Genomic DNA, 27,423 nt, shown 5'->3' with positions numbered 1-27,423 from the left:
TTAAATTTCCTTCACGTTTCGCTAAGCTATAGCAAAATGTAGAATGAAATGATTGTGTAGGATTGTGTGAGACATTCTAATTGAACAAGTCGCTAAAGTTAAGGAATTTAAAATTTAATACAGGTAAATTCATACGTTAATTTAGATAAATAAATTAAAACTTAATAATTTAATTATCTTTTTCTTTAAGCAAAGAAATTTTAATTTCAAGATTGATTAAAGATTTCGTCATTTATATATTTTAATTGTGATACATTTGTAATATAGTTGTAATTACATTTACAATTATATTGTTTTAATTTACTAATTTTTTAAACTTCATTAAATTAGACGGTTGAGTGTCAATGAAAATATTTAAGCATTATTTTCTTACATATAAGTTTTTAGATTGTCTTGCTTTGGTATAAATTATTTATCAATAATCTATATAAACCGATAAAAAAAGTTATATTATATAGAAGTAATATTATTTAGAATTTATATTAAACAATAAGTTTTGAAACAGTAATTTTTATTAAATAGAAATTTGAGAATGATAAAAATTGCCTAAGACAAATATTGCTAAAGATAAAAATTTAATGACGTGTTGAAAATATTTTTTGCATTATTTATGTCAAGGCATATGAACTAACAAATTATACAAATTTCAAAGTAGTAAAAATAAAAATACTGTCTGAAATTTTTGAATTTAAGGTTAATGGTAAAATTTTTTTTTGCAGGAAGCTAATCGAATATTGTAAAAAAATATTTCTTAGTGCATAATTTGAGACAAATCGAATCATATTACGAAGTTTACCAACAGTTTACGAAGAAAACCGTTTTATTTGAATCAAATTATCTAGTATCTTTACAAATTCGATGAAGCTATGTCATTTTATTTTATGCAATTTGGTTTTTTGGTTGTGTCTGAACTCAGAAAAAGTTACTTATTTTAAAAACTTATTTAGGTAAAAAACTGTGAAATTTATGTTGCGAAGGCCCTTTCATCATATGTAAAACGCATTTTAGCGTATAATATATAATTCTATAATTTTGAGTGCTTAACAGTTGCAAAAACAGCTGTTCATGAGTGTAAAGTTTTACATCTCTATTTTTAATTACGAAATAATGATTTTTAACGAATAATGAGCTATTTTTAAAACTGTGTGGGTTCGTAACACTAATTCGTGACACTTAGGTTTGTTCATTTGGCGCAAAAAGAAAAAAAAAGAAAAAAAATAGTTTGATGAAACTAAACTCGTTTGACGTACGTATTTAAACTTCCTGTAGTAAAAAGTCATATCCCCTTATTTTAAATAAACTTTAATCTGTTGCGATAAACAGCATATAATTTTTTTTCTCAGAAATATTGCTTTAAAATGATTTATAAAACGTTTCTTAAGAAACATTTTTATCGAATAAAGCAAAATAAAAATATACTATGAATAAAAAAAAATTATCCGAAATTTATCCTTTTTTTTAAACTATTATTCGCTCTTTTTTTAAGAAAAATAGTTATTTTTTACACATAGAACACTTTATTCACGTTAAAATATCGAAAAATATATTAGAAAAATAATATAATCTACATATCATTCACTACAAAATGAAGAGAATCGTGATAGCCGCCGGCGATTACAGGTTACCCATTGCAAAATTGTTGTTGTCTAATTTCTTTTGGAATAGAAGCTTTATTGTGTTTTCATCTTGGACATCTTTAACTGTTAATCCTGAACCGCAGACATATTTAAATGCAGCTCAGACACATTCTGCGTAAATTCTTTTGATGACTGAATAGACATTGAACAGCCAATCGAAAAAAGAACAAATTTAAAATTTAATCGAGTTTTTTTCATAGTATTACGACTCTAAGAAGCAGATTATTTTATTAAAAAATTTGATAGTTATTAAAATCCTGGTTGTTAATTTTCAGTTTTAAAACACAAATCTCCAAAACCACATTCTATTTTTAAAATTGAAAATATATTTCCGAATTTTGAAGCATGCGCTTGTATGTATTACTATATAAATCAATTTCTTATGAAATTGTGGTCATAATATGTTTTAATGATGTACCAACAAAAATTATATTTATAAAATTTAAATAATTTTAAGCTAAAAAATAAAATCCGATTTAAATAAAAAAAATCTGTTTTAAATCAAATAAATCATGTTTTTATTTTTTTAAAAATCAAAACAATTACGAATCATCATTTAAGGCATTCTAATTGTCGCTTTTATATCTGGAAAAAAGAGACACAAAAACATCCATAATTTATGAAATTTTATTCCTTAGTTTCAAAATTTCATTGTGAAAATATCTACCAGTAACATTTTCATTACAAAAGATACTGACGGCGATACGCTTTTATAACTTTTGATATATTCACTAATTATTTCATTTTAGTATTTTGTACAGTTTAGTAGTTTTTCAGGACAAAAAAGAAGTGATTGGTTCGTGCTGTTGAAAAAATAATCAGTCTTGTTGTGAAATTTTTAAGACATTTTAAGTTCAAGGATAATCTTGTTTATTTTGCGTGGAGAATGTTTCTTTGCACGTGATGTTCCACAAAACAAGGAAATTTCAAATGCGATGACTCTTAAGCTATTGTCTTTTTGTGCATTATTTTGAATGTCATTACCATTCATTTTTGTCGCTGTTATGGTTTTAACGTTTTGTTGCTATTTAATTGAAATAGGAAGCAAACTCTGGGAAAAATTCTCTAAAAAATATTTCGCAATTGAAACACTTTTGGAAATTATATTTAAGGTATATTCCTTCTAGGGCTTTTTGAACATATTGTAATTACGTAATTTTCTTTATTTTGAAAGTCAATATCTTTCATTTTTGACGCAATTAACCCTCTTACAAATTTTAGTGAGTTTTGAACCATAATATAATTCAAATTTTTTGAAACTTTAATGCGATGCTTAGTAGATCCATATTTCCCTGAGTCTTATATTTTATTACACGATATTTTGGTTGGAAATACCCCTAGCAGGCAAAATAGGCAGGCGCTCTCATTGAACCAATATTCACGAATCTTGGCTTAATAAAAGTTCAAAAAGCCGTTATTTTCTGATATCGAACTTATCTAGAATTGACAGATACAATCGCTTTACTAACAATATCGGCCCTATATAGAGTTGTCAGATTCACCCGATATTTTGCAGTCACTTTACAAACAATATCGGCCCTATATAGAGTTGTTAGATTCACCCGATATTTTGCAGTCACTTTACAAACATTATCGGCCCTATATAGAGCTGTCAGATTCACCCGATATTTTGCAGTCACTTTACAAACAATATCGGCCCTATATAGAGTTGTCAGATTCTCCCGACATGTTACAGTCACTTTACAAACAATATCGGCCCTATATAGATTGTCAGATTCACCCGATATTTTCTATTCATTATTTAGAAAATATAGGACCTATGTTGGCCTTATATAGGCCGATATTGGCTCAATTTCGGATTAATATAACAAAATCTAGACATCCCAATATTGGTCCTTCGGTGCATGTTCATATAGGACCCATATTGTGCCAATTTTGAGCCCAACTAGGGCCAACAAGGTAAATTTGTTGCTGGGGATGAGTCAATTTAATACCTGATTATGGTTGAAGGAAATTTGCTTCGTATCAAGATGGGACCAATTTTTCTAAAAGTGTATGGTATGCATTTTTAGTTGCAATTTTATAGAAATCAAAGTTAAACTTTGGGTTAAATTCTAAAAAAAGACTTTTTTAATAATAAATTTTTTTTAGAAATGATTTATTAAATATTTTTTTATTAGAATTGTGGAGTCCATTTTTGGAATATATATTTTAGAATATAGTCTAAATTTGTCATTACCTTTTCTTGCATTTTTTTTCTGTACCTCAATATCATTTATTTTTAACACTAGTTTCTGTTATAATTTCATTGAAATATAATTGAAGGAAATTCTTCAAAAAGTTCTTCAATTAACTTTCACAATTTAAATATTGTAGAAATATTTTTTAGAACATATTCTTATTAAAATTTTAGAACATATTCTTAAAATAGGTTCTAATTGTGTTATTATCTTTTTCTTAAATCCCCGCCAAGCTTGTAACTTATACTAGGATTTAACCATTATTTGTTTCAAGAATAGCTTTCGCAGTTCCTGTTGTAACACTTCAATCTCTCGAAAGGCATTGAAACTTTATAGTATTCTAGTATAAGCAAGATATATTTTCCAAAACAGTTTGGCATTTTGACAGTGTATGCATTGTTTGTTAAAAGATTGTTTGTTAAACATAGGGTAGTGTATGATCAATCCATGATTGTTCATCAAATGAAGCAAAACACCAACAAAGACGCATATTGATTGCTTTCATTTTCTTATAATTTTTTTTAATCACTATTTAAAATCTCTACTCGTAATTCAAATGGTAAAATTGCGAAAGATATGAATTTAAAGTGGAATAGCCACAGGAAATTTTTTATTACAGATTTATGTATATTATAAGTTAGATATTTAAATATTTGACAATGTATTAATTAGTATGGTAAAAATTTTTTATAAATTAAGTTGAATTTTACAAATCAAATGAACAAATTTTCACATGTTACCATCGAAAATAATAAAGTATTTATAATTTTAAAAACTTGTTTTATGTTCGTATGTTCCTATTTTTATTTCTTAACGAACACAGAAGAACCTTGAATTACGAGTAGGGTAAACTAACCAGTGAAGGAACACTTAAGCTTCGCTTGTCTTTTAAAAAATCCTATTAATTTCAAAATTCGTAATTTTAGTTAAATGACAGTGTCAACATATTTGTTACAAATTGCAAATTATGTAAAAAAATTGTAGAGAGCTTACATAATATTGTTTCAAAGTTTTGGAGGTTCAAATAACAAGTAGTAAGAAGACCAAGTGAAGGAACAGCTCTTACCAGTGAATGTATACCCAGTAAAGGAACACTTAATTTTGGTTATTTTTTAATACTCTTTATAAATTTATAAGTCATACAAATATTTAAAAACAAGCCTATTCTTGAAATTATAACATATAAATACTTGGAAAATGTTAAATTTTTTTTTGTAATCATGAATTGAAAATTAAAGTCTCAACATATTAGCACATACTGTTCATTCACTGGGAAATCTATGCCCAGTAAAGGAACATGTCTGTTCCCTCACTGGTTAGAAGTTGTTTTTCGTATTTTTAACATACTTTTGATGCGGAACATCACTGAAGGTACAAGAAAATTAAAGCTTATCTTTTATTTTCATTAACTTAGAAAAAAACCCCGTGAAGGAACACTTGTTTCTTCACTGGTTTTTCATCGTTTGGTGATCCAGTGAATAAACACCCCTTATCTCACTACTTTATTATGCTATGATGCTTAAAAAAAATAAAACGTAACTTCAATAACTATGTTTTGAATTCTCTTTTTCACAGTGAGAAAAATAAAACTATTGCATGCAATCAATTCCACTTCAAACATATAAATACAAACACTCACCTTATAATTTTTTCAAAGAAACAAGGTGTTGCAGAGATAATAATAAATTCAAAATTTTTTCCAGAGAAGTCTATTTGGTCAGGTAATCCAAAACATTGCTAGATGACTTCCTATTGTTTGGCAGTAAGCTATTGTTACCAATCAATCTAAAGAAAAACTTTCAAATTCTTATTTTTAATCAATATATAGGAAATGTTCCTTCACTGGTTGGTTTACCCTATACAATGTTTAAGAAACAATCATGCAACGAAATGAATTTTATGATACGAAGTTTCTAAAATGCAGATGAGTCATTCACAAAAAATACTATTCATTATTCACGTTAAATGTTTCAAATATTAAGAATATAAGAATTAACGTTTTATGGCCTATATCGCACTTCTTTACCTCAGTGCCTGATTAAGCAATTTTACATGTTAGAAGGGTTTAGGGCAATATTTTAGTAAGCCACATTTTTTTAGATCTCATTGAGTTTATACATCATACTGTTCCTTAGCATTGCTTTCAGATAAATATTTTAGAAGTTTTCGGAAGTTGTGCTTGATGAAGGCGCAATACAAAGAAACATGTGACCTAAATCGGCGAGTTTCCATCGAAATTGTTCGATTAAAAATTTTAAAATTACATCTGCCGTAAAATTTAAATATGCTCTTCATATTACTTGATTAAAAAAAGTTTCATTGACTTCAGAAGTAAGAAGATGAAAGTAAAAATTGACAAGTTTCAAGCTCTTAAAAATAAGCATTCATTTTCAAGACTTGTCAGACGTAATCGAGACGTTTGTTGTAGACGTATGCCATTTCAGGCAAAGAAGGTGCAATTGTTCTTGTTTTCCAGTGGCGCCATCTATGGTCAATATTTATCAAGACGTTTAATCAAGTAATATCTTACCGTATTTATTAAAGATCTTAAAGAAGTATTTATTTAAGATCTTCATATGTTTAATTACTTGCTGAATTTTTATTGTGTGTAAAAGAACTATCAAGAAATCGTATTTAACTACATTTTATTATTTGATTTCTAAATATCTTTTACAGTATTCTTTATGATTACAACAATTGATTTTTTTTGAGCCGTGGTGGTTCAGGAGATAGAGCGTTCACCTCCTATTGAGGTTGCCAAGGTTCTAATCCCAGTGGTATCGGTTTAATACAAATTCTGCTTCAGGCTCGCGTAGACAACAGCGGTGACGTTAAATATTATCAGTATTAAATGGATCATGGGATAGAAACGTGGTATAACCGTGGGGGTCTTCGCTGTTTTCCCTTCCATGTAACGCAAGTGCGGCAACATTCCCTCAAAAAGTTCTCCACCAAAGCGAGTTTGTCTCAATGCTTGATTCAGGAGTTCCCGTGTCTTCTTGGTTGGGTTCAAAATTAAAAAGCTGTGGAGTTGAACATTGATCGTAATCTTAGAATTGGATTGGAAGTTCAACGACGGTTATTAAATAAAACTTCTCATAAAATATACAAAACCTAGATTTTTTAAAAATAAAATAATAAGAAATAGCATAATTCAATACCGTAATTTACGATAAAAATTTCCATTTAAAAGAATCAAGTTTCCTTGTTTAAGGCTTTGGGAAACATATTTAAATTTAATCTAATCGTATTTTTATTTACTTGAAGTGTTTTGTAATAAGCAATTTAAAATAAATTTTATTATGTTTTTAATATCTGCAGAATTTATCAAACAATTTCTCCTTATCGACAGTATCACTCCAACTCATTGCTATTCACAGAAGAGTAGCAATGACAATAACCAATTCATTTTTCCAAATGCATAATTTTAGAAGTCTCTGTCAATAATAGTTATGTCATAAATCCTGAAAAATATGTTTATTTCTTTAATTATTTACAAAAAATATTTTGGTGAACGATATGATCAAACAACAATTGAATTCACTGAATTTGTTATGGAAACAGGACTATATTGTTTTGAAAATCTCATTCAAAAATGGTTATCAAGCAGAGTGAATTAGGCTAATTTTGGTTAATTAGGTTAATTTATCAAGCAAAGTGAATTAGGAAAGCGAACGGGAACTAAATCTGTCAGAGATGGGTTATTGCGAAAAAGTGAGCCATTATTTTTCGAAAAAGTCGATAAAATAAAAACATTAAGCTTATTTTAACTGAGCAATTTTAAGTTTTGATGTAAGATGTCTGTGTATTTCCAAGAAACAGAATTAGCGGTGAAGTAATCTTAAGGGGTAGTAGTTAGCAAAGTGAACAGGTGGCAGAAGCACTTTAGCTTTATCATAATCTAGCAAGTCTGGCTCTTTCAACAAAGTATAGCTATTTTCCTATGGCTTTTTCTAATTCTTCACAAAATCTGTTGATAACAGGACACATCGTAAAGAAAGAAAAATTTGAAGTGGTGAAATTTTGAAAATTTGTGAAGTCCGAAAACAAAAGTTGTTTAGATAAAGGAATAAAGATGTCTTTAATGTTTTTTTAAAATTCTTGATCAAAATCGAGTTCTTGACGTTGTTCATAACTGACATTACAATTGAACTATAACTGATTCTTGCGTGTAAATAATGAATATAAAGTGAAAAATGTGAAAAGCGAGAAAATAACGAAGGAAAGGAAGAAGAGAACAAATGAAGCGAATCAGTTAATCAGCGAGGCATTGAATTGGCGGATTAGTTGAATAAATAATCAGTGTAAGAGGGTGAATTAGTGAAAGAAGGAATCAATGAAAAGGTGAATCAAAGACTCTGTGATAAAATTTTATTTTATTTCATAACAGGCGTTGAACGGTCGACTCCATTCTGAGTTTAAAACTATAAACTCCGTAGCCTTGTAATTTTAAACCCAATCTAGAAGACAAGGGAATTCCTGGATCAAGCATTGAGACAAACTAGTCTTTGCGGAGGACTTTTTGATGGAAATAACCCGCATTTTCGTTACATGGAGAGGAACATTACGAAATCCTCCCACGGTTAGCCAGACAACAAAGGGACTTTAACCCATGTTCCGTCTGTCATTATTCCCAATATTTTACGTCAGCACTGTGTTCGGTGCCAGCCGGGAGGAGAATTCATATCAACCAGCCACTGCTGGGTTTCGAACCTGGTTCAACTCACAGAGAGGCGAATGCTCTATTACCTGAGCCACAATTGCTCAAAGTGAAGAGAACGATCAAATCAGTGACTGGATGAAAAAATTTATAAATAAATAGAAATAATAGAAATGTGTAGTTCTTTGAACCGTAATCGATCACCACAATTCTTTTTTCTTACGTGGAACTGCTTTTGAGATAAAGACTATATTTTTTGAAACAAGCGAGTTTTGAGAATTAGATTCTGCTCAATTATCAATCATTTTCAGCCATATTAAACAGGGCTTTTATGACTCCTACATTAATAACGGCATTGTCAAAGTGAAAATAAAAATGTCTAAGCCATTTACCATTTCTCAAAAAACAATGTAATCTTTTAGCATTAGTAGTTGCGTACTTTCCTGCCTGTTGTTTAACTCCTGTTGCTAAACCCTACCATTTATGATATAGATTACCACCACCCGTACGTTTCGTGTCACGCTTTTCTAACTTAATAAAGCACGCAAAGGACTTGTTTGCTTGGATGGCTTCAGACAATGAAATGACCATACTAAAAACTCCTTCTAATTGTTAATGCTATGATCATTACAACTCTTTTACCTACCCAACTATACTTGCAAACAGAGTAATTTAGTAATTTTTTTTCTTCCTTTCCTCACACTTATGGAAAAAATTAAATGAAAGAGGAAAAACCTTTTTAACTAAATTAACAAAAAACAGAGTCAAGGTGATTGTTTTTGCCAAGGTATTTTCGAAATCTTCCATTAAAATTGGAGGTATTTTTCTGTTTGTGACTTTGAGGAATCACAATAACTCCGGCCACCATGGATGTTAACACGTCCTACGGGAACAAAATAGTCGAGGATTTAAAGGTAAAATTATATACTGAGTTTTTTTTATTTCATAAAATACTAAGTTAATATTTTTTATTTATACGATATGAAGATAGTTGTTAAAAAATGTAGCTCTAATATTGTAATTTTATTTGAAAAGAACTTGTAAGTTTAATACTTTTTCATCCGCTATGTTTTTGGGATATATGTATAAAAAAAAACAGTTTTGCCCATTGGACTCATGAATATATTGACATTATAAAAGTTTTTGAATTATTAAGTTATAATTTATAATAATGTAGGGTGTATAAATAACAATTTTATAATTTCAAAATTATTAGTAATAATAATAATAATGTTACGGTTAGGCTTACTATTAACAGTTTAAGCAAAGGCAAGAACTTTAATTAAAAAAAATGTATCTTTAGTACTTTACAACCGAATTTTTTGGAATATATAAAAAAGAAAAACGAAGTTTCGCCTGTTGTGCTCAAGAACATCATTGATTGAAAATATAAAAGTTTTTGAATTATTAAGTAAGAACATATAATAAGTAGGGTGTATGAATAACAATTTTATATTTAATTTAATTATTAGTAATAACATTGATGTTACTGTTTGGCTTATAATATAATAGTGAGCAAGGGCAACAACTTTAATTTAAAAAAAAACAAAACTGTATGTTCAGTACGTTTTCAACCAATATGTTTTTGCGACAAAAAAATGAGGATTTGTTTGTTAGATTCATGAATGTTATTGATTGACTTTATAAAAGATTTGAATTATTAATAATTTTTCTTAAATAATGTTGGGTGTATATATGAATAATAATTTTACTATAACATATATGTTGCAGTTTGGCTAACAGTAAGCAAGGCAAGGATAAATAATTTTGAAATAATATAGATTAATTTTGTATGAAATCAACTTTCAACTTGAATGTTTAGTTAACTAGCAAGGGTTAACAGAACAATGAAAATAATATTTTTTTTTTCTAGTAAGAAGGAGTTTATGAATTGGAAAATAAACAAAGGGGAGTTGTATTTATTTGTCTTGAAAGTACGGATAAATCTGATAAACTCATTTTAAATCAACATAGATTGGATAACTTTAGCAGATTTTATCTTCTATTAATTTCACGCAGGGAAACTTAAAAATGTTAGGTGAATAAATTTCATTCTATGATATATCGTATTAAATTTTTATTAATTATTTACTTACTTCTATTCTATACTGAACAGTATAATGTAGATCAATTTTGTATGAAGAAAATTATTATTCATGCAAAATTAATTACTGAAGAATTAAATGAAATTAAAATATCACCAATAGTGACAAAAAATTCCCAATATTCCTATTTATCAGAAATTCTCCGTCCATTTTCATGAGTGCCAAATTGTATAACACAATCTTACAATTTTACTTATTTTAAATTCAATTTAATCAATTTAAATTATTTTGCTTGATATTACCTGCCATTTAATAATATTTATAGCGGTAGTAGCAGTAACACTATTAAAGACACTTTAACTACGTTGGTTGTTCTAAGCGCATTAGTTTTGGTTTCTGTATTGTAAAATGAATTTCTTTGAAAAATATTAGAAATATTTTTTTGGTAAGATGCATTCAGCTTCAAAAATATTTATTTTTTTGGCATTTAAATTGTGTTTTTAACAATAGAGTTTGGTTCTTAATAAATTATGCATGAATTTGGAGCTTAAATACGTTATATTGCTTAAGTCATGTGGTCAAATTTCGACATGGCCATTTTCTTGTTTTTTAGGGGCCAAACTTTTGAACAAAAATGCTTTTTCCAGAAATTTTGTAGAATCACGATTTTGTTTAATATTTTTCAGGAAGAGGCTTTTTATGGTGTCAGCAAACCATATGCATGTAAAATGTTTAAAAGCTTTCTATATAGGCTATATTTGGGAAATTCTTTGGGCGGCTCTAAACATGTCAAAAAGTTTTTTTTCAAGTATTTTTTGAAGTCTCATAGTATACCTTTTATTTGTCCTAGTGAAAAATCCATTTCCTTCTGTATATGTAAAAAAGAGGTTGTTTAGACATTCCGTCAATCCAATAATTGCGCTTTTGTGCAGAACTTTCTTTTCCATAATTTTTTATAGGTTCAAAATTTGTGACTATTTACACGTTTTTTATGCACAAAAAACTATTGATTTTAGAAATTCATTCGTATTGAATTTTATTTATTTATTTTGGTCAGAATAACTAGGAAAACATCGCGTTTTATTTCACCATAATAGAGTCACACCTGGTATCTATTTACTGTGTTTGGTATTATTATTCTATCTCATATTTATTTTTCTCCACAATTTTAGATAGAAATGGAAACTATCCTCGAAAATTTTGATGACTTATGGTCCGGCGGGGGTGAGTATGCGGTTAGAAATTCCTCACCATGATCAATCATAATATAGTTTAACTTTGTGAGATCCTTAATTTGATGATCATGAACCATATTTTCGTACTTCCTAAACCTAAATCTTAATTTCCTGAACTTAATATATCTGTCTATCAATAAATGAATAAATAAATGAAAAATTTTTTTAGAGCAAAGCTCAATTATGTTATTTTAAACAAATAACCATAAATAAAAACTTGAACGCTCAATTAAAATTGTAACTATTTCCTTAAAGATTTCAAATTATAATGTTAAATTGTAAAAAAAAGGAAAATATTGAAAAAATACTGATTTAATGTAAATTTATTGTCTAAAAATAAGAAAACAATTTTCAATGTGAAATACCAATAGTATAAAATAATCTATTTTTAGGAAAGTATTTTCATATCTATCAATAAATTTCATAGTTATATTATATACAATATTTTGTTACTTACCTGTATTATTTATTGTTTTGTTACCTTTATCATTTTATTACCTACACTGTAAAAACTTTCGGATCAAATTAAAGAATAAGGTACTGGAACTTTTGGTACATCACCCGTAAAATCCATTTTTGCCGCAAAATAATATACCGTGATTTTTACAGCAATATTTATTTAACTTGAGGGATTCCCTGATTTTACGGTAATTATTACAGTAAAAATAACGGTATATCAGATATTATGTTTCGTAACCCGTATCAGTAAAAATTGTTACGGTAAGAATCTACTGCGGCACCCCGAGTGCCGATACTTTTTACCGTGATTTGATCCCGAATTTTTTACAGTGTTTCTGTATTTTTTATAATTTTGTTATTTCCCATCAACTCCTTTTATAGTTTGATACCTTCATTATTTTGTTATCTTTTTTTAATGAGTACTGGAAATAGGTAATATATAATCAAATATGCATTTTTATTAATAAATTTGAACTTTACATATTTAACTAAATATTTATTTAAAGATTTTTTTCTGCATTTATACTGTATTAGTTTTAAGTATCAAACTGAACAATCTTTATTAATATTTAAAATTTATATAAGCTTTTTTTTATATGTAATTTTCTTACATGAATACAATGTTACTTTTTTTAGATCCTGTTACTCGACAACGTTTCTTCCTACGAACGATCACACCCATGATCGTATCCGTGACTTGTTATGTATTATTTGTCGAACTTATAGGCCCAGCCATTATGAAGAACCGGAAGCCAATACAAATGCGAAAGTTAATGACAGTTTATAATTTCAGCCTAGTCATATTTTATCTTTATTTCCTTTTTAGGGTGAGATTTTTTTCTAATTTTCTTTCTTAACACTATATTAATTTATAATCCTTTTCTTGTGGGATTTATTTGCAGTATTAGAAATTTCAGAAAAAATTTGTTAATTTTACATCATTTACATTATTATTTATTGCATAGAAATAAAAATAAAATTTGAAATATAGGATTTCTCTTTTAGAGACGCGACAATTGAAAAAAAAAAAAAAAAAAAAAAAAAAAAAAAAAAAAAAAAAAAAAAAAACACAACAGAACACCAAGCTTAAAGTTGTATTAATTACGTATATATGTATCTTAATAAAGGGTTGGTAAACCTACATATTCTAATATACTATGATAATCGCGCCAAATATATATTTGTCGAAAACTGAACGTGTCAAAGCATGAATCATCAGGGGACAAAATTCAATATTCCAGTGAGAAAATATGAAAAACACTTTCGAAATTCAGCTAATCATGATTTAGGATGATGAGAATGAAAACACTAAAACCAGTTTGATGGCCTGATAAAGCTTGAAGGTGATTCTAATCATCGTCTTTCAATACCTCTCTGTTTCCACCGGAAATCTAACCCGGTTAAATGTTTTCAGAGTCGTCTTCCTATGCAAACTTTCGTTAAATTTGATAACTTGTTTTTGTCATTGAAACATGTCGAAAATGAGAAAATAAAAAAAATACAAAATTCTGACTATTTAAATTCAATTCATTTAACTGTTTACGTTCTAATTTTATTTCATTTTATAACCGTTGTTGAACAGCCGACCCAATTTTTGGTTTACGGTTATACTAATGTTCAACTCCACAGCCTTGTAATTTTGAACCCAATCCAGAAGACAAGGGAACTCCTGGATCTAGATTTTGATGGAACTAACCCGCATTTGCGTTACATTGAGAGGAAAACATCCCATGGTCAGCCTGACGGCAAGAAGACTCTAACCTATGATCCGTCTAATAGTAAATTATGCGTCCGCACTGTGATAAGTGCGAGCCGAGTAGCCATCGCTGGGATTTGAATCCGGTTCACATCATTGGAAGACAAAAGCTCTATGCCCTGAGCCATCACGGCTTTTATGTTCTAATTAGAATTTTCTTAATTGCTTATCAGTGAAGTGCTATTGTCTTTTAAGATTTTTTTGATTTGAACTGTATTGGCTTGTAATCGCTCGCCAACTCTCGGATCAGCTTTCACAATCCTTTTCGGATCGCTTCGCAATCCTTTTCTTGCTCAGTAGATACTAAATTTATGGTCATCTGGTATTTTTGTTTAAGTAATTCGCTCGTACTTTGACTAAAACTGTCTGGCATTTTCGCATTGCTAGGACAGCAAACTTATATGTTTAAAATTATTGAAAGCAGTAATACGCATAATAGTTAAAGAAAATATCGACATTTTCTTATATAAAAATGTACTAAACTTACCAATATGAATACCTTTGTTTATTACTCATGAGTTGTAATTGTTGAAATGAGTGTTAGAATTATAATATTTGTAAATAAAATTAATTTTCATGGTAAAAAACAAAAATTCGTTTGGAACGACCAATTAAACAAGAATATACTGTTTTTTATTGTTTTGCTGTTACAAAACTTGTTGCTTAGATAGTTTAGTTACTTTTAATTATGTGTCGTTATATTTCATTAATTAATTCCTTCATTCGTTCTAAAAAGAGAAAAATTAACGAAAATTCTTTTTAATAATGATTGTTTTTTTGAAAATGTATCTCAAATATATATATATATTAATAAAATAAATATACACCATTTATTACAATAAAATGATGAGAATTACATAAGTATCGAAAACTTGCCATATTATTTTTATTTGCGTTAAACAATATCATTAAAGTTTAATCTAACTTAATTCAAGTAAATTAATTAACTTATAAGTAAACATTTTAAATATATTAATGAATAATGTTAAATAGAACAAAAACTTCAAAAAAGAGTTAGTAAAATTAAAAACAAACGAAGTAGTCGTAACAGTTATTGTATAATTTATTTTTCGAAGTGTGAGCAGAATCATGTTTTTGGTGGCTTTTGTAGGAAATTTTTGTAAGAATCTTCATACATAAAATTTCAAATTAAATTGTTCAGTTTAATAAGTAGAATTAGAAGTTATACGATCATTAGCATAAAAATGAGTGACGGAAAAAATTAGTCAAAATACAACAATTCTTATTTTTACAAAATTATTTTCCATGTTTTGATGGTCACAACCTTTCTAATTATTATTTAAGTTCTATGGGGGAAAATTACATACATACAAAAATTGACATACACATTTTGGAGTCTCAACTTTATGAATTCATATCAGAAATAAATATTCACAAATCAAGATATTAAAAGATACAAATTTTGTTGCAAAATTTTATCTATCATTTAAAAATTTGTAATATTCACCACAATTTACTTTTATTTATTAAAAAATACATTAAACTTATAATTATTAATAGTATTTTAAATACCGGATTCCATTGCATAAAAAGAAAAAACTGACGTGCATTTTAACACATCTTAATATATTTTGGAATTGGAACAATTTGTGAACATTTTTAATATAAATGTTCAAGATTTTTACATGGATAGCGTATAAGTAATAGGCTAATTGGAAAACTTCCCTTTTTGCAAATCGCCAAAATCATTTGTTAGGCTTATTGCAAGGAGATTTACAGGCGCATTGCAAAGTGATGTCAGCAGTTTGCTAAAAATCAGATTTTCCAGTTAGACTATGTCGTATCCGTCAATTTACAATGCCTACTATTCATAGTATTAAAGTTCAAATATTTGCTAATATTGCATGGAAATAAAACTCCAGAATTCATTATTTCTGGAAAATAAATTTTTCAAATTTATATTTTTTAAAAATTAAAACGTATTGCCAATTTTTATTAAACAGTTTTTATTGTTAGCATAGAGGCAGTTATGACAAAACATTTTTTAATCATGTTGCTAAATTTGCTTTTCTTAACAATTTTCTGAAAGTTTTCAATTTTATGTAAAATCATATTTCGAAATTAAAAGCACGTAAAATAATTTTTTCTAAAAATATTACTTTATTTTCAATCAACAAATACTAAAAACAGAAACATATTTTTATGTGTTTTATTCTGCCTGTTTGCAATAGATATCTTTTTTGTTTGAACCTAATCTATTGTGCATTTATAGGGTGCTTTCTTCATACCTGTCTTAGGGTTTAATTTCATTTGTGGTTCACTCAATGAAAATGAAACGCCAATAATTCCAGAAGTAAGTTTGTTTCAATGAATTGTTATATATGTAAGAGAACGACAAATTATTAATTTAAAATTGGTGAATAACACTGGGGAACAAATGTTTCGTTGAATTTATACAAATACTTGATCTTGACTTATTCGGATGTGGGAATTTAAAATTTGAAATTAGTTTTGTTCATAAAACTACAGATTTATAGTTTTTTTTGTCGAAATGTACAAGTTTAAAAACGTTATGTGTAACATTGCTCGCGTAAACTTCGAGACAAATTTCCAGGGGAATTAAAGTCCATCATCAGTATTAAAATTAAATATAAACCCCATACACATAAATGCATCCTTACACTGCTAGAGGTGCATCCCCATTAAGAATTTTTTAGAATCCTTTAAGAAACAATTAATAGAAGGGAAACGCCCCTAGCGACATATGACGACATTTTAAGACAAAGGTTCCTGTGGAGTATTATTCCTGATGTTGTGCTGTAACTCCCTTAGAAGAACGCCGCAACATTTATGCGACTCCTTGTTATATATAGAGTTCTTAATCTTGTTCATTTCAACAAAAAATAGACTAAAAATGTCATTTAAAAAAGCCTGTAGCTTGGAGAGAGAGAACGATTGCAGATTTGAAATCAGTGACGTGAAAATATTCTAGACCCATTAAAAAATCTCATGCAGCATAAAAAAATGTTTCCTTGTGTAATTTTTGCTCTTTAATAAATTATTTTAAGATGATTAGTTTTAAGTCTACTAGTTATACCAATCTATTTTTCTATAGCTAAGAGAAATAATTCTGAAATAAATTTAAAAAACTAATTTACACTTTTCTTGAAAAATACTTTTGAGTTCACAATGATGGCTAAGCAATACATGATGAAGTAAAGCTACATGATTTCTCAAATGAATGATGTAAAAGTACGTTTTTCTTGCTTTTACACGTGGTATACAAGTGCAATGCAATTGATAATAAAAGTTCATTTATGTAGTTGATGTAATATAATTTTGCATTTTTTTAAAAAATATGTTCAGAAAAGTTTTAGTTCTTGACTTTCAAAAATTGTGCATCTAAAGGTTTTTTCATACGCGAAAATCCAATTTGGAAAATTATCATCTCAAAAGTAGAGGCCAAATGAAAGATGTTTTACAAAAATACATATTTAGTGTAAAAACTGTTACCGTAAACCGGGGCGAGTCTACCCATTTTTTCAGTTTGTCAACTTTCAAGTTGTCAAACTTTTGTAAATATTAAAGAAAAAAGGCTTTTAATAGGTGTTTCGGAATAGCTATTTATCCCTCTTTAAAGCTGTGATATCGATTTTAGAAAATATTAACAGTTACGCTNTTGTTGAAATGTACAAGTTTAAAAACGTTATGTGTAACATTGGCTCGCTTAAATGTCGAGACAAACTTCTAGGGGAGTTAAAGCCCATCATCAGTATTAAAATTAAATATAAAACCCATACCCAGAAATGTATTTTTACGCTGCTAGGGATGCTTCCCATTATGATTTTTTTAGAATCCTTTAAGGAACAATTAATAGAAGGGAAACGTCCCTAGCGATATATGACGACATTTTAAGACAAAGGTTCCTGTGGAGTATTAATCCTGATAGTGTGATGTAACTCCCTTAGAAGAACGTCGCAACATTTGTGCGACTCCTTGTTATATATAGAGTCTTTAATCTTGTTCATTTCAAGAAAAAATAGGTTAAAAAGGTCATTTAAAAAAGTCCGTATATTGGAGAGAGAAAGCGATTGCAGATTTGAAATCAGTGACGTGAAAATATTCCAGACCCATTAAAAAATCTCATGCAACAGAAAAAAATGTTTCCCAGTGTAATTTTTGTTCATTAATAAATTATTTTAAGATTTGATTAGTTTTAAGTCTACTAGTTATAATAATATATTTTTCTATGGATAAAAGAAATAAATCTGAAATAAATTTAAAGAACTTGTTTACACATATATTTTTTCAGTATAGTAATGAAATGATGTTGGGAAAAAATTATGACAAGTTAATTAAGATAGCTGATGTAATACGACTTCACACTTTTTTGTAAAAATGTGCTCAGAAAAGTTTTAGCTCTTGACTTTTAAAAATTGTGTATCAAAAGGTTTTTTCATACGCAAAAATCTAATTTGAAGAATTAGCATCTCAGAAGTAGAGGCCAAGTAAAATATGATTTACAAACTTGCATATTTAAAGTAAAAACTGTTATTTCCTTTACAAATTTAAATTCTAAATAATAGTTTATATTAAATGTTTTGAGACTTATTACATAATGATTTAGTAATTTTTGAATTCTATTTCTTTATAATTAACACGAAATCACATGATTTTAGACGGAACACGATCGCTCAAACATTTAATCTAACTATTTTCTCACTAGACTGGGTCGAAAAAAATTAATTTTTGAATTTCTAAGCGGTTTAGAGAGGAGAAGTTACCTATTGTAACGAAAATAAAAGCGACATAGAAAACTTTAAAATTTATTAATATCTTACCTTTGCGCACCGTGCTTGCAATTATTTTTTAAGTTGACTAAAATATCTGAAATAAGCACGCTTTACTTTGTTATGTTTCTTTAATCTTTTGAATAATCTAAGAAAATTAAATTCTGATAAATATTTTATTTTTTTATGTTCAAACGTTTACGTTTTTATGTATAATAGTGTCTTTATAAGCTCATTTAGTTCATTCTAATCATTTTATGTTTAATAATGCATTTATATGATCATTTACATCATTTTAGTAATTTTAAGTTAAATAGCGTTTATATATTCGTAAAATTACTAACGCTATTTTATGATAATTAATTGAATTATTTTTATAGGTCTTTGATTTAGGATATCAGCTATATTTTGTAAGGTACATAGAGTTACTAGACACGGTGAGTGTTTACATATATTTTAAAATACGAATGCATACGAAATATTCTGTAATGTAATCCTTAATATATTTCCTAAATACAATGTTCCTTAATATATATTTTTCGATTCCTTGCAAAAATAAAGTTAATGAGAATACACAGTAAGGATGTAAATTATTGTTTAAGTAAGGAACTTCTCTTGATTTCAGATTCAGACGTCAGATTGCTTTAGCTTTTTTGCTTTTCTCTCCCTTAATTATCATTTGTGACCCCTAACATGTGTACTTTTTTTATTTCCTTTACGACAAGGAATCTAAAAATATGTATCAAAGATAGATATTACAAAATATGCTGTATTTATTTATGTTTTTTTTTTATTCTGAATGTTGCATTTTGACGTGTAGAAGTTTTTTCAAATACAATCTACAGCAAAAAAATCGACGCACCAAGAATTGGTGCGTCGATTTGGTGGATCGATTTGGTCGAAATTGGTGGATAGGAAGACAATAAACAGAATAGTAAATGATTAAAATTTCAGAATAATTGAATAATTTATTGCAGAGTTACAGTAACAAGTTCAATAAGGTGTTGACCCGCCTCTAGCCTGGATACAAGCTGACACACGGCGTGGCATAGACCGATAAAGCTCCCGGATGGTCTCTAGCGGGATTTCCTGCCAAATTCGATCCAATTGTCGAACGAGGTCATCAACATTCCGTGCCAGATGCAATCGCCCTCCCATCATATCCCAGACATGCTCGATGGGAGAGAGATCTAGTGATCTGGTAGGCCAAGGAAGAGTTTGACAAGCTTGCAGACAGCTCAAAGCAACACGTGCCGTATGTGGTCTGGCATTGCCCTGCTGAAAAACCAGCCCAGGGCGCTGCAAAAGGAACGGTAGCAAAGCAGGTCTCAGGATGTCGTCGACGTACCGCTGTGCAGTAAGTGTACCTCTAATGACGACCAAAGGAGTCCAGCTGTCAAAGGAAATGGCACTCCAGACCATAATGCCTTGTTGAGGGCCGGTGTGGCGTGCAATAGTGAAGGCAGGATCCCCCCTCTGCCCTGTGCGTCTCCAAACACGTCTTCGATGATCGTCAGGACACAGTTGGAAGCTGGATTCGTAGCTAAAGACTGACTATACGTCCCCAGTCAGCATCATTCTAGCCATACCTGTTCAAAACATTCATGCAAATTCAAAGCAATCGGATGATTGCTTCTTGGTGCGTGTATTTTTATGTTATAGACTGTATATGACTTCAAAAGATGTTTTGTGATCTTCAATAACTTTTGAGATACTAGGGTCACTTGAAATTCATGATTCATTAAGTAACTCTAAAATAAATGCAGCGTAAATCTTTGTTTAACAACCCTATTAAATTTCCGTGTTTTTTTAAAATTTTCTTTTCACAAAAATGCTGTTTTTTTTTACAGAAAATAAAAAGACGTTTTTTTTCAACAGCACCGTATCATATATTTTTAAAATTTGTTTTAATAAACTAATTTTCGTGTCAAATTATTCAGGTGTTTCTGGTGTTGAGTAAAAAAAACAACATGATTACACCTCTTCATGTCTTCCATCATGCCATTGTTCCCGTCTTTGGATTTTTTGGATTTCGATCAGAAACGAGTAAGTGATTTATATAAGTTGCTCCACTTACACGAATAGTTCATGTTTTTAAAATAGAAATTTCCTTAAAAATGCTTTTAACCTATCGCGGAATGAGTTACCACAGTTAAAACGGGAAAGAAAATTCTTGTAAAATTAACGTACTCTTTAGTAATGACATCTCTGCTAAATAAGCTCCTACAATTCGGGTAATAAAACCAAAATATACCGCATTAAAACCATTCATTTGGTAATTTTTCCACTCATATGATAACAGTTAACCGGAAATTTCGGTTTTGAAAATAACAGTTCTCATAACCACACATTTAGTAAAAAATACAAAACTGAAAAGTAAATTTAACCTAATATAGGGATTTTATGTCATGCTTTAGGGTATTATGATAAAATTACCGATTTTTAACCACAATTATCAAATTTTATCATTTATTACAAAATTATATTTTATTTTTATTTTACAAAAACCGTTATTAAAGCGATTCAGTAAAAATTATCGGGCTTTTTGGTGTTCCTGTAGAGTCAGAAACGCGGTAAATTTTAAAGTATTCTGATAGTTTTGACCATATTTTTTTCTCAGAGTATGAAGGTAACGTAATATAAAAATTAAACATTTTTTTTTCAAGTGAACTAAAAAGGAGAAAATAATTCTTTTTTAGTAACCTAAAACATAAAATTTATGACACAAAACTTGAGAGAAACGTGTGTGTTTAGATGGGGGATATTTTTGTGGCGGTAGTAGTGACGCGCACTATGGTGACGAAAGTGACGCGCACTATAGCTTTTTTGTTTTAAATTTAATTTCAGGTGTGGCAGATATGGAATTAATTTCCCTTTTTTCCCATGAAAAATGTAATTTATAAAATTATGTTCACTTATTATTTTTCATTTTTCTTGGTTTTGTGTTTGCTCGATCGTTTATTTCAGAAAGTGGGAAAATATTTTTGATTGTCGATTAAATGAATGTAAATTTGTATGCAAAATTTAATAGATAATTGATACTTTTTTGTCCTCAGTCATACTGTTCCAGAGAAAATTTTGGAAGCCTAGTTGAAATTCTGGCTAGCCGGAAAGATGTTGAAATTTCAATTGACACTGAACTCTACATATCAACAATATAAAAGATAAAATTTGCAATTAAATTTAATAAAATTTGCAAGATAAAATTGCTGTCAGGAAGCAATGGAAATTTCTATCATTATCTTGAATTAAGCTCTAATTAAAGTGTACTTAGCTTTTCGAAATGTGGTCTAATTTTTGATTGATGATAAATTTTTCTCAGACGATAATGTGACTATAAATTCTGCTCATAACTCTCAACAATAGAAACTTGTGCGCTCATCCAAAAAAATCTCCAGTTAACTTTCATTGCTCTTGCTAATCAGAAAATAGTCTGAAATTTGGCAGACAATAAATATTTTTTTGGCAATGAAGTCGTACTAAATTCCGTTTGTCATGATCAAGAAAGGATTGAATTTTTATTGTCATTCAGAATAGAGCCCAGTAAGGAAATGTAGACTGGAGCTATTTGGAAAATTTTTGGAATTTTTTCTTGTGTTTTGCAATAAGGTATTTTGTTGATATTATCGCAAGGCGGTCAGAAAAGGATTAAAACTTGCATTGTTATCCAACTCAAGAGCTCCAGTTGAGATTTGAGTGCTGTAGCTAACCGGAAAGTAGTCAGTATTTCAATTAGAGGATTCCACCCTCCCACACGAAAGCAAGTTGGTAAAACTGCTATAATTTATTACCATGCAGTCAAGTATCTGAAGTAAAAGTCAAATATCAAGCACTGTTTATACAATCAGACAGTAATAAATTGTGCGTTTGTAAATTGAATTTGTATAAGCTGACCTTCTTTTTTTTGTTTTGTTTAAACAAGCGTTCGAAAAATCTTTCAGTTGCCTAAACTTTCGGACCGATAAAGAATTTATTGAAGATGATTGATGGTTATCTTCCTGCCCTGCCTGCAGTTTAAAATATCCCCTCAATTTGTATTGTATTGCATCTTACTTGATTACATCGTAACATATGTTAAATTGAGCAACTGAAATTGCAACTTATTCAAATTTCTACACTTATCAAGAATATTTCTTTCCAATATTAATAACTATAAACACCGTGTTTAGGTGGGTACCTTGCAGTTTTCATGGCGTTAAATTCCATAGTTCACATCGTCATGTATACCTATTATGGTATAGCCGCAATGGGACCAGAATATCAAAAATATGTGTGGTGGAAGAAATATTTAACAACTTTTCAAATCGTAAGTATTTTCTTACTTCACTCCTACATTCCATTACATTTTAAAATTTATACACAAAAAACGAAAAAATGATTTTGACAAAAAAGTAAGATTCTCAACCTTTAACTCTTCATGTGCCCCTCCTTATTTTTATTTGAAGTCACTATTAATTTAGTAAACGTTTCAGTAATTCGATGAGTTAGAGCCTTTGTTATCTTTTATTCTAGACTATTATTTCAACTAAAACTTTTATGCAAGGGTAAAAATAATATTTTGTAACAGTTTCAAACTTTTGGTTGAGAGAAATGCTTCATAATTAATATTTTGGTTGAAAAACTGAATGGCTTCTATCTTATTTTTTTTTGAGATAGTGCTGTATTTAATAAATATCCATATCTTTTACATAAAAAACATCCCACCATGGGAAAAACAGTTTCAAACGAATGATGAATCCAAGAAAGGCGTGAACAATCGTTCGATCAGCAGCTAGAGATTTTCTACGTTCTTCACATTGTTTTACTTCTATCTCAATGACACAAATATTTAAATAATTTAGAACAAGATATTTAAATAATTTAGAAAAAAAATTTTAAGTTTTTTTTTAAATAGTGAGAAAGCTTGAGAAATATTGAGAAATTTTCTTATTGAATGTTCATAACACAAAGAGTTTTCTAAAAACATTTTAAGTTTCTGTGAAATGTTTAGGAATCTACAAAATACACGTATAAAGTTTCAATCTTGAGAGCTATTAACAAATATGAAAAGTAAATTCAAAATTGTAAAGAATTTTACGTAGTACAGGTACATAGTCAAAAATGTAAGTCAAAAATTTTACTTAAGGCATAGACAATTTTTAAGAACCTAATGGCAACATTATTATTATTTCCAATCATTATTATTTCTAATCATTATTTTTACTTCTAATCATTATTTTTTATCTTTAATCACGATCCTAACCAAATAATGACAATATATCAAAAATAGGAAATAAAACATTAAAGTACTGTCTTGGTACACGAAGATCACTCTATTTTATTTTCTGAGAATGAATTTATAAACTATTGAACTAACTTTTATTTAATTGCAAAAAAATGAAGGAATTAAATTGAGAACAATTTCGAATTTATTTACACTTATATTAAAACAGTTAAAGCATTATATTTGACATTGATTTAAACTTCTATTTGATTTATTAAAACAAGGTGTTGCATCTTGAGAGAGTTTGTAATTTCTTTTTATTTGTTGCGATATTTTTATTTTAAAACTATTTGAGGGAAAAATGTATATCAGAAGAAAAGGTGTTGTCTCCAGATTCTACGTCTTGCTGTAATTAAAACTAATTAAGTTGTGAAAACTGTCTCAAGGTAACGTGTGTGAAAAAAAGAAAAAAAAGCGATTGCCTTGAATAATTTTAGACTAAATGATCATATCTTCACAGACGTTTTCACTTCGTGTAGACGATATTTTAAGTTACGAAACCAGGCAGAAAATGCATTTTCTCTGAAAAAACATAACCTTTTTTCGACGGATTTGGATTTCTGATCCACAAAATATAGGGGGTAGCCACAATGTTTGAAATATGAGTCACGATTGCTTAGGGTATAGAGAGTTCGACTTCAAAGAGGTGAGCCGGGTTCGAATCCCAGCGATAGCTGGTCGATACGAATTCCGCATCCGGCTTGCATGAACTACAGCGCTGGCGTGAAATACTCTCAGTGGTAGACGGATCATATGTTAGAGTTCCCTTGCCTGTAGGCTAACCGTGGGAGGCTTTCGTGGTCTTCCTCTCCATGTAATGCAAATACGGGTTAGTTCCATCAAAAAGTCCTCCACGATGGCAAATTTCTTTCAATACTTGATTCCGGAGTTCCCTTGTCTTCTGGATCGGGTTCAAAATTACAAGGCTACGGAGTTGAACATTCGTAGCTGTAAACTCAAAAATTGGGTCAGCTGTTCAACGACTGTTATAAAAATAAAATAAAATCTATGAAATACGGTTCCAATAGTTTGGTCAGAAGAGCGATTTAAAGTTTGGACTCCATAATGTTATTTTGTTTTGATGATATTTTCTCATATCTCGAGAACTTTAAGTGAATTGAAAAGTTTTTGTAAAAATTCATTTCTCCAAAGATAATTCCATGCAAAAAATAACTTTTAGTAAATATTTTTTTATTATTTTATTTAAATTGTAAATTGTAAAGTATGCAATGCTTCACAGAATTTTAAAGAGAATAGGTTTACATGGAAAATGTGAGCTAAATCGGTCGAATAGTTCTTGAGAAATCAAATTTCTCAGGAAGTATTTCTCAGGAATTATTTATCCACTTGCTTAATTTTTGAAATGATTTTACTTTGTCTTAATTTTGTATTTTGTCATGTGAAATTACTATCTTTAAAAAGATTCAAAAGATTGTATACCTCAATATAAATATTTTTTCGACGATTATTAAAAAAAAATATTTAATATTTACTAAAGTTATTTTTTGCATAGAATTATCTTTGGACAAACGAATTTTATATGTGTATGCAAAAAACCTTCAATTTGCTTACAATTTCTCGAAATTGGGCGAAATACGCAAAAAAAAAAAAAAAAAAAAAAANAAAAAAAAAAAAAAAAAAAAAAAAAAAAAAAAAAAAAAAAATTAACATTAAGGAGTCCAAACTTTGAACCACTGCTACGACCAAACTATTGGGACCATATTTCCCAAATTACGGCTACATCCTACATTTTGTAGGTCGGAAATCCAAATATATCATAAAAAAAGTAGGTTAATTTAAGGAATGTTCCTTTTGGTGTTTGATTTCGTAACTTAAAATATCGTCTGCACTAATTAATTAACATATTTCAAGTTCGAAACATACTTTTCCTTAATATATTATTGTTACATAACAAAGTGTTTTTTAATGATTTTAAACATAATCACAGACAATGTTTATTTTTCAGACACAGTTCTTCCTTATGACTTTTTATCTCCTCATCATGTCTTCCATTGGTTGCATCACCTCTAAACTAACGTTTGCTTTTTCATTTTTCTTAACGGTACTTTTTTTCTTCCTTTTCATCGACTATTATCGTAAGATCTATAATAGAGGTGAAAAAAAGAGTGAGAAAAATGGAATATACAAAAACGGAACCTACAAGAATGGAATCCCAGAAGCTTATAAGAATGAAACAAAGAAATTAGAATAAATTTTAATTAAAATAAAAACAGATAAACTGAATATTTATCGCTAACTGTAACGCGTTATGTAAGTTTCTTTTGTATTGAAATGTTTATCAATTTTTTAAAAATTTGTACATAATGATTGCTTGATTTGGAAGTCTTGGTCATTGAGATTAATTTCACACCCAAATATGGGAAAAGAATCTTTTCTTTATTAATGCAAAGAAAATGCAGCAGTGACCAAGATGTTTCTTAATGACTACCCTTAATCTATATATTTTGAATTCCTAACAAAAATGGAGCTAAACAACTGTGAAACAATCCAAAAAACAATCCTAAATTAATACTTAAGTGAAAAATATTTATTAAATGCAATGGAAATTCAAATCATTAATGATGAAAGCGAGACTGAAAACTTTATGCTGGAGGCAAAAAATTGAAGTTGAAAATCAATTATATATGACACCTCTTCCTTTTCTCTGGCAGTCAAACTGGTTTTGATGTTCTTTATTCGTCTTTTTTATTAGTGACTCATTAGATTGCAATGGTGTTTTTATTTTTTCTTTGCTGAAATATTAATTTGTGACCCTTAATGTTTATATTTTTTGGAATTTTTTTTTTTGCAAATGGTCTAAAAATATTAAAATATCAGTCATTACAGAACAATCTGTTTAATTAATGAAACATATCATTAAAACAAGTACTTGCATCTACATTTTAATATAGCTTATTTCATTGCATTATTCATTTTTATTGTCCAGTTTCTTTCGTTCCACTAACTGTGTAGACAGTTTCTCAAAAGAGCATTGCGGCAAAAAAAAATTTCTAGCACTTTTGAAATGAAAACTGAATTTTAAACGATGTTTCAATTTTAAACGAACTTTAGTTTTAAACGATGTTTTGTTATTAGCTATATACTATTAAAAATTGATTAGAAAAGCAGGTTTTTTTTAAATAAATCTTATTGATTGATGTTCTTTTTCAAGTCAGAGCTTACCTTTTCTCACTTGAGAAATATGAGCAATTCTACAAATAAACGCCAATTAGGCGGCCAAAAAAAAAAATATTGGGGGGCACACTATTTCTACATGAATTTTCTTCTTTTTTAAACCCTAAAAAGGAAAGAAAAAATCGTGAACATGAAATTTTTTCTTTGTGACATACTTTAAATGTGACATACTCTTTCTGACATACTCAGATAAATCTGAGCCGTTTATTCAGATAAAACGA

At 28.7% G+C, this 27,423-nt stretch overlaps 1 protein-coding gene across 2 annotated transcripts; it reads left to right on the top strand.

The window, feature by feature from the left end:
• LOC107454251 (very long chain fatty acid elongase 7) lies at nucleotides 1–27,423 on the top strand. 2 transcript variants are annotated; one of them, XM_043043031.2, is made up of 8 exons: nucleotides 1–123; nucleotides 11,716–11,767; nucleotides 12,874–13,064; nucleotides 16,227–16,307; nucleotides 19,125–19,181; nucleotides 20,685–20,790; nucleotides 22,914–23,050; nucleotides 25,974–27,423. In XM_043043031.2, the coding sequence occupies exons 2-8, from the start codon at nucleotides 11,722–11,724 to the stop codon at nucleotides 26,217–26,219; spliced, it is 864 nt and encodes a 287-aa protein (XP_042898965.1). In that variant the 5' UTR covers nucleotides 1–123; nucleotides 11,716–11,721; the 3' UTR covers nucleotides 26,220–27,423. The 2 variants fall into 2 exon arrangements, with proteins under 2 accessions (XP_042898965.1, XP_042898964.1); XM_043043030.2 differs by lacking the exon at nucleotides 1–123 and adding an exon at nucleotides 9,219–9,412.

This window comes from Parasteatoda tepidariorum, chromosome 4 (genome assembly GCF_043381705.1).
Source record: "Parasteatoda tepidariorum isolate YZ-2023 chromosome 4, CAS_Ptep_4.0, whole genome shotgun sequence".
NCBI lineage: Eukaryota > Metazoa > Arthropoda > Arachnida > Araneae > Theridiidae > Parasteatoda > Parasteatoda tepidariorum.
The sequence above is the reverse complement of the archived record's forward strand: the minus strand, read 5'-3'. Positions and strand labels throughout refer to the sequence as shown.

Coding starts and splice junctions, on each gene's coding strand:
- LOC107454251 (XM_043043030.2), top strand. CDS start 9,365: ATGGATGTTAACACGTCCTACGGGAACAAAATAGTCGAGGATTTAAAG. Junction 11,768..12,873: donor TGACTTATGGTCCGGCGGGG/GTGAGTATGCGG, acceptor TACTTTTTTTAG/ATCCTGTTACTCGACAACGT. Junction 20,791..22,913: donor TGGATTTCGATCAGAAACGA/GTAAGTGATTTA, acceptor CACCGTGTTTAG/GTGGGTACCTTGCAGTTTTC.